The sequence below is a fragment of the Leuresthes tenuis genome, unplaced genomic scaffold (genome assembly GCF_036924035.1).
Source record: "Leuresthes tenuis unplaced genomic scaffold, fLeuTen1.0.hap1 SCAF_14, whole genome shotgun sequence".
NCBI classification, from domain to species: domain Eukaryota; kingdom Metazoa; phylum Chordata; class Actinopteri; order Atheriniformes; family Atherinopsidae; genus Leuresthes; species Leuresthes tenuis.
The window spans coordinates 3256916-3264050 of NW_027325368.1; the positions used below are offsets into that span (position 1 = coordinate 3256916).

Below are 7135 nucleotides of genomic sequence, written 5' to 3' on the forward strand. Positions count from 1 at the left end.
TTGTTCAATCCACAACTTCCCCAGTTCTCAAAGTGTGCTTTTGAGTGTTTTTGGCTCAATTTATTGATGCTTGTGTCTGTAAAAACTAAATTTCTTAACTTTTCCGTCTCCCTTTCAGAGGTCAGAGATCCAAAATGGGAGGCAAGCTCAGCAAAAAGAAGAAGGGATACAATGTGAATGATGATAAGGCTAAAGATAAGGATGCCAAAGCAGAGAGTGCCTCTGCTGAGGAGAGCGAAGCTCCAAAAGACAAGAAAGATGAGGCCCCCGCAGCCACCGACACTAAAGAGGTAGCGAATGATACGGCAGCCAAGGAAGCACCGGCAGCCGATGCTGCAGCGCCAAAAGAGGAGGAAAAGAACGCAGCTCCTGCTACAAAGGAGTCTGAAAAACCTGCCGCTAATGCTGAGCCGAAAACGGAGGCGCCGAAGAGCGCAGAGCCCGCCAAGGCCGAGGAGAAACCAGCTGCCCCCGCCCCGGCCAAAGAATCGGCCCCTGCCGCCAAGGAGCCTGAGGCGAAGGCTGCTGCACCCGCCCCGGCAGCCGAAAGCAAAGGTGAGGCCGACGCCAAAAAGACTGAGGCCACCGCAGCACCAGCAGCCAAAACTGAGGCGGCTCCGGCTGCCTCGCCTGACCCCAAGCCCACAGAGGCGGTGGCGGCGGCGGCGGCTCCCGCACCACCGAAGGAGGCCCCCGCTGCACCTAGTTCGACACCAGCCGCCGAAGCTCCCGCGAAGGAGGCGAACGCCACAGAGGCACCAAGCAAGGATCAAACCGTAGCAGTTCAAGATTAATGGACAGCTTCTTTTCGGAAATGAAGAAATAAATTACCTAACTCAACAAGGATGAAGATTAAAAAAGAAATTAAATTGAAAATTTACTAGCCCGCCCATATTGTGATGATAACAACAATAATAATAATAATTGTAATGATGATGATGATGAGGATGATTTGTTGAGGACTGGAGCAACCACCTGGAGAAGTTTCCCACCGCTGCAGATGATTATTGCTATTATTATTGTTATGTTTTATTCTATTTTTTTCTGCTGTAGTATTTGAACTTTGATACGAGTCTGTGTCGGCCATTCCACCTTCATCCCCCCCCCCCCACTCATGCAATCCAGAGGTTTGACATGATTCCCATTCGAAGCCACCGAAGGCCCACATTCATAGCTCACCTGCACCCTCAGCCTCAGTTTGGGGGTGGTTCTGATGGAAGGAGGAGGAAGGTGGGGGGGTTAAGGAATTACTTTACCAGCTGGGTTACGTCAGGCCACTTTTCAGCTTTCTCGCTCAACTTCTCCTCTTCAGAGTATTGTGTTCTTGGCTTTGGTGAGGTATCTCCAGTTGTGTTTCTCCTTTATTCTCAGCCCCCCCCCCATTGTTTGGCCTGTGTTGTTCCCCATTTTTTCCTCTCCTAAGCTCTCTTCGTCTGAATAGTGAAAACTGAAAACTTTTACAGGAAGAATGAGAATGCTGAGGCTTTCTAAGACATTTCAAATGTTTGAAAAAAGGATGGCTTTGCAGAGTAAAACACATTCTTAGATGTAAACGCACTTGGAATTTTTCAGATTAACTTCTACATTTTGTACTGAAACCCTTAGATATATTCCAAGTAAACCAAGTGGGTTTTTTTAACATTTGTAATACTTTAAGTCTGCGAAGCCTTGCCGAAAAGATCTTTACAATGTTCTTTGAAAGTCTTCAAGCAAATCTCTGATCCTCTATTCAAATCTGGTGACAAATTATAGACTTTTGTGTTTTAGAGGACATATCTGCTGCTGACCGGCTAAAATGGGCAAAGCAATCGTGTCTCAGAGACAGTTTGAAGTTGCTTATAATACGGAGAAGGAAGCGTTTACCGCGTTGTGAGGAGAGTTTAGATGTTGAGCTGCGTCTCTCTAAGGGTAGCAGACTAAACTGGCTCTCAGACATCCTCCGATTGTCTTTACTGTTCGACCTGTTACTAGAAGAAAAAACTCAAATCCTTTACTTACAAGTGGAAGTAAAATACAACCTAAGAAACAGTTTCTCTCTTTGCTGCACAAAAAATGTATCCCAACAGGTTTAATTGATTCCTTTCCAACCAATAGATCCATTTAAGATTTAAAGTTTCGCGCAGTTTGTTCCGTCCTCGCCGGTCTGGTATTTCTGCAGGTGAGAGGCGAGATGTGTTGAATCAGCAGTCTGACACCAGAGAACGGGAGGAGGTGGGAGGGAGCCATCAGAAACCACTTCAGTGCACTATGGTCTGTGTTTTTATGGCACCAATGGAGACATCATGCACTAGGAAAGGAGCCTCTGATTGAATCATCTTCACCCTTCATGCATTTTCCTTTACTTTTCAGAAATGACATATATGAACACATCTATGTGGCGGTGGAAGAGAAAGAACTTGCAGCGCTAATTTGAGTAAAAGCACTGAAAGAAAGAAAGGCAAAAAGATTCATAGAAACAAGCAAAGCTGTGTAAATCCGCCTGCTGATGCAGGTCTGATTTGGTAAAGTCCTTTCTCAGACAAAAACAGTGGAACAAACGTAAAAGTTTGCAGTTCTTTGCAGCAAAGTGAGTTCTTCCTAAAGCTGTGGTCCAAATCTCCACAAAGTTCAATGAAATCTGGCTTTTTGCTTAATCTCCACATACTCCTGCATCGGCTTTCTGTTGTCGGAAGAACCAAAAGGAGCCAGATGAGTAAACCAGCAACCCAAAACCATAAGTGACTGCTGAGCATCCCTCTTTCCGCCTTTGCATAAATGCAGGTATATGTGTGGTCATCTCAGCCTTTTCAGTTCCATCCATCTGACGCACGTCTTCCTCCCAGCACTTGTCAAACCGTAGCAGAACCAACACTCGAGGAGCGTCGTGTGTCACTCCATTCAGTTTTTCTTCCTCTCTTGACTCAGTAAATTGCATGTCCGTGGTTGGGTGAACCTGTAGTCCTGTCTTTTTTGGTAAAGTGGAAAAAATAAAAGTAAAAAAAAAAAAAATAGAAATCTGTCTGCATTCATTGCATCTACAGTTGATATTTCCATTCCATGTCTCACCACTGCTACTTCCACACCACACATCCACCCAAACAAACGAAAAGATGGAAATTGATGCATTCAAAATTATATGTACTTGTATAAATGGTGCAACAGTAATAAAATGTAAGAAATTGACTTGAGGATGTTGTGCGAGCGAACTTCTTTCATGCACTACAGAACACTGGCTCACCTGCACTCCTGCAGCATCTGTGGTTGAATGATGAGATGATGAGTGTTTTACTAACTAATCCAAATGCTTACCTTTTGTCTTGTTATGTTGCTTTCATCCAAAGCGACTTACAGGTAGGCAGGTAGGGTAAGGGGGTCTTGCCTAAGGACCCCTACTGGAGGTAATACCTTTCCTGCAGGGGATTTGAACCCAGAGCACCCCCACAAAAGGTGGCAATCATACCACTACTCTATCCAGTCGGAGAGGCCCCTTGTTTTCATCCTACACAGGCAGCTATGATATTATGTTACCACATATTCTGGACTGGATAGTCTAGTAGTATGATTGCCACCTTTCATGTGAGAGATCTGAGTTGAAATCCCCTCCATGAAAGGTACTACTTCCAGTAGGGGTCCCTAGGCAAGACCCCCTTACCCTATATGCCTACCTGTAAGTCGCTTTGGATAAAAGTGTCTGCGAAATGCATAAATATAAACATATTCTTCTTATGAGCACCAAACTGCAGCCTAAATCTGACTAAAATGACTGAGAATGTCACAACACTCGGAGCACTTGGCACAGATTTGGTCTGCTTTGTCTCTGGGGCGTGAGACATGAACACAAGGACAGGCTTATTTTAAGGAAGTGTGAAATTTGGGTTGCATGAATGACTGATCTATCACCCACTGACGTGTTATAAGATGCTGGCTGCATGCGTCACCACAGCTGGGAGGAAATATCAAAGGTTCTACGATATCTTTCCAGCATTTTTCACTATTTTTCTGATTTAAGGCCAAACAGCAGGTTAATTAAGATGGTTAAAAGTAAAGAAGAAAAGTGCTGCAAAGGTGTCAAGAGAAGAAGATGAGAGCCAAACGGAAAATGTAAGAATCGGGGAAAGGCGTCATTCCTTCACATGTAATGAAATAACTAAAAAGGATGTACAAAATGCATCGTAATGACATGTTATTAATGCGTTTTTCATGATACTGGCTGATGCACTGGTGGAATTAAAGCTGTTGGCTTAATTCTGCAAACCTCAAAGGTGATATTTGTCTGTGCAACAGCAGAAAAAGGTCTTTGGGGCAACTTTTACAGCCTAAAGGGCAGAAGAGACACGTCAGGTGATGAGTTAAGACAAGGCAGCAGAAACAGACCTGAGGTGTATTTATTCTGATGCTTTCTAGAGAAAGCTGAAGAATTGCTGCAAAGCATCAACTTCCACTGGCGTTGTAAAGAAAAAAAAAGGTTTTGTAGCCATGACTGTTTCCCAAACCTAACCCAAGAAGTTTCCTTATTTTCCGAAGCCAACCAGAAAGTGACAACGTTTTGCTCTCACTCGCTGTGTTTGCATGTAACCATGGCAACAAGCCAAATGCCATCTTCGACAGTAAAGGTTACATCCTAAAAATAACCCGTTTCAGCTGTAACCTCAAACTGTTTTCTGACCCTGACCAACTGGTCTTATTGGATAAATCCAACCCAGAAGTGACCAAAGTGATGTGGCGTTACTGATGGAGCCTGTGATGGTTTCGATCCAACGCCACACAAAATGGTCGAAAGCGCAGCTGCTTTATTCCAAGACTGGCCTCTGAAATGAAAGACTTGAAAAGAATCTGCTCTGATGTGGAAACACTTAAAAATCGTATTTAAATCATATTTCCCTTTTGCTTCTTGCACGTTACGGGACGCCATTATTAGCCATATTGCACAAGTGAGCCCTTTAATGACAGTTTGATAGGTTTTGGATCACTTTTTAGCTTTAATATTACCGTTCATCCTCAAAATCTAAAGAAAGTTTAACGAAACTTCAACAAAAGGAGTTATCAGCCTCATCAGAAGGAAATTTTGGGGTATTTGGGGGCTGGAAGGGTCAGGTGATGGATCCAACCCAACGTTTTCTCTGCTTAATGCCTGAAAACGTTGTTGTGGGTCCCTCTTTACCCACTTTGGTTAAGTTTAGGCATCAAAAACAAAGTGTAGAAGAGTGCAACTTTACGTTAGCTGGCTCAACAAATGTAAAAACTACAACAGCAGCCGTTGACTTTCTGCATTTACAGACTCTTTTTCACAATCTTTAGACTTAAATATAGTCTAAATATTTAGACTTAAATATGCACATTAATCTGTGTGGCTCTTAGATTTTAAACGTAGGAGGCTCAGAAAGTGTTTTCAGGTCTGAAATCGCTGTAGTCTTTGGCCAAATTTAGTCATTTTTGAAGAAGAAAACAATAGACTGATCATAGAGTAGCTGAGGAATACAGGAAGCCAGCATCTGAAATAAGTACTATTTTGTATTTAAGCAAACAAAAGGCACTGGTGTGGTTTCAGAAGACAGTAAAAAGCATGGCAGGAACAGGACACACAGCAGAAAAAAGGATGAAGATCTGGCACTGAACAAAAGACAATCTGGAACTAAAAATACTGAGAGAAAAGACGACAAACAAGGCACAGGAGAAGCAATCAGCAAACTACAACCTGGTGTATAACGAGAGAGGAAGCAAACCAAAAAAGCTTTACAGAGCTACAATCAACAAACTGCAGAAAATGCTGATGCAACGCAGCACATACTGCAGTTTGTGCCTCGATGGCATCATCCGACCAAACAGGTTTCCATTTATCATAGAAAGTATTTGCTCAGCTCAAAATCTGGACCAGCTGATCGAGATCAGAATCAGGAACATTTCACACAAAAGGACGATGCTTTTTTACAGCCAGTTACGTCCAAAACTGTGTGCACAACCTCCCCCAGAGCAGACTGTGTCCTCGGCGTACGTTACCATGGCGATCCAGCCAGATTAAAAGAGAGCCACCTATATGACACAGGAAAAAAAACTCGGTTTTTATGCTAAAGATAATTCATCTGACTTCAGAGCACATCCTTTAGCTGTTTATTAAAGTTAGAGCATGTAGAGAATGTAAAGCAACCCTGTGGGCTTCCAGCTAAAGTTTTTGTTTGTCACACAATAGGTCAACTGGAAAAGGCCTAAAACGCTGAAAGAGGCCACATCACAACCTATCTTGGCAGTGTTATCGGCAGCAGTGATTCCCCACCTTTGTTTATATACGGGCACAAAGACGGCTTAGGTTTTAGCTCACTTTAACTGTGTGTAAATGTAAATGTGCTTTATTTATACAGCACTTTACAACAATTCATTTTGGTACCAAAGTGATTTACAGCAGATAATAAATAAATACAATTTTTTAAAAAAGTGAAAAACAAAAAAATAACAAGAAATAAAAATTTTAAATAAGTAAAAATCAAAAAAATAACAAGCAATAAAAAAATTTAAAAGTAAAAAACAAAAAAATAACAAGCAATAAAAATAAAAAAAGTAAAAAAAACAAAAAAATAACAAGCAATACAAATTATAAAAAGCAAAAAACAAAAAATAAGCAATAAAAATTAAAAAAAATTAAAAACAAAAAAATAACAAGCAACAAAAAATTTAAAAAGTAAAAAACAAAAAAATAACAAGCAATAAAACATTTAAAAAAATTAAAAACAAAAAAATAACAAGCAATAAAAAAATAAATTAAATAAAAAGCAATAAAATAACAGTAAAAGCAATAAAATACAACAAAATCGAAAAAGATAAGATAAAAGTGTCATCATACTACTGGGTTATAAAGCCATCTGAAATAAGTAGGTTTTTAACGACCTGAAAGATTTAACCCCAGGGAACAACAAATTTCCATCAGGAATTAGTACAGTAACAATAAGACAAAAGAAGGAAATTTTTTAAACTTGAGTGAGAAAAATTAGCTTCTGTTGTAATTACATAAAGTTGTACAAATAACTTGATGCTGACAGGTTATTGCAAAAGAAAGGTAAGGCTTCATGATAACTTATTGTCATTATTGTTCGATGTTTAGCTTGACTTTGCTAAGCTGCTGTGTCACATCTGTATCCACGGTATCCACAGCAACGGCCCCGGT

General features: G+C 41.0%; 1 protein-coding gene across 3 annotated transcripts in view; it reads left to right on the top strand.

The window, feature by feature from the left end:
- Window positions 1-3167, top strand: part of basp1 (brain abundant, membrane attached signal protein 1) — a 61617-nt gene extending 58450 nt beyond the window's left edge. For all 3 annotated transcript variants that reach the window (XM_072364036.1, XM_072364038.1, XM_072364037.1), the window contains exon 2: window positions 119-3167. In XM_072364036.1, the coding sequence (XP_072220137.1) occupies window positions 135-794 (660 nt within the window). In that variant the 5' untranslated portion in view covers window positions 119-134 and the 3' untranslated portion in view covers window positions 795-3167. The remainder of the gene's footprint in view (window positions 1-118) is intronic.
- The last annotated feature ends 3968 nt before the right edge of the window (window positions 3168-7135 follow it).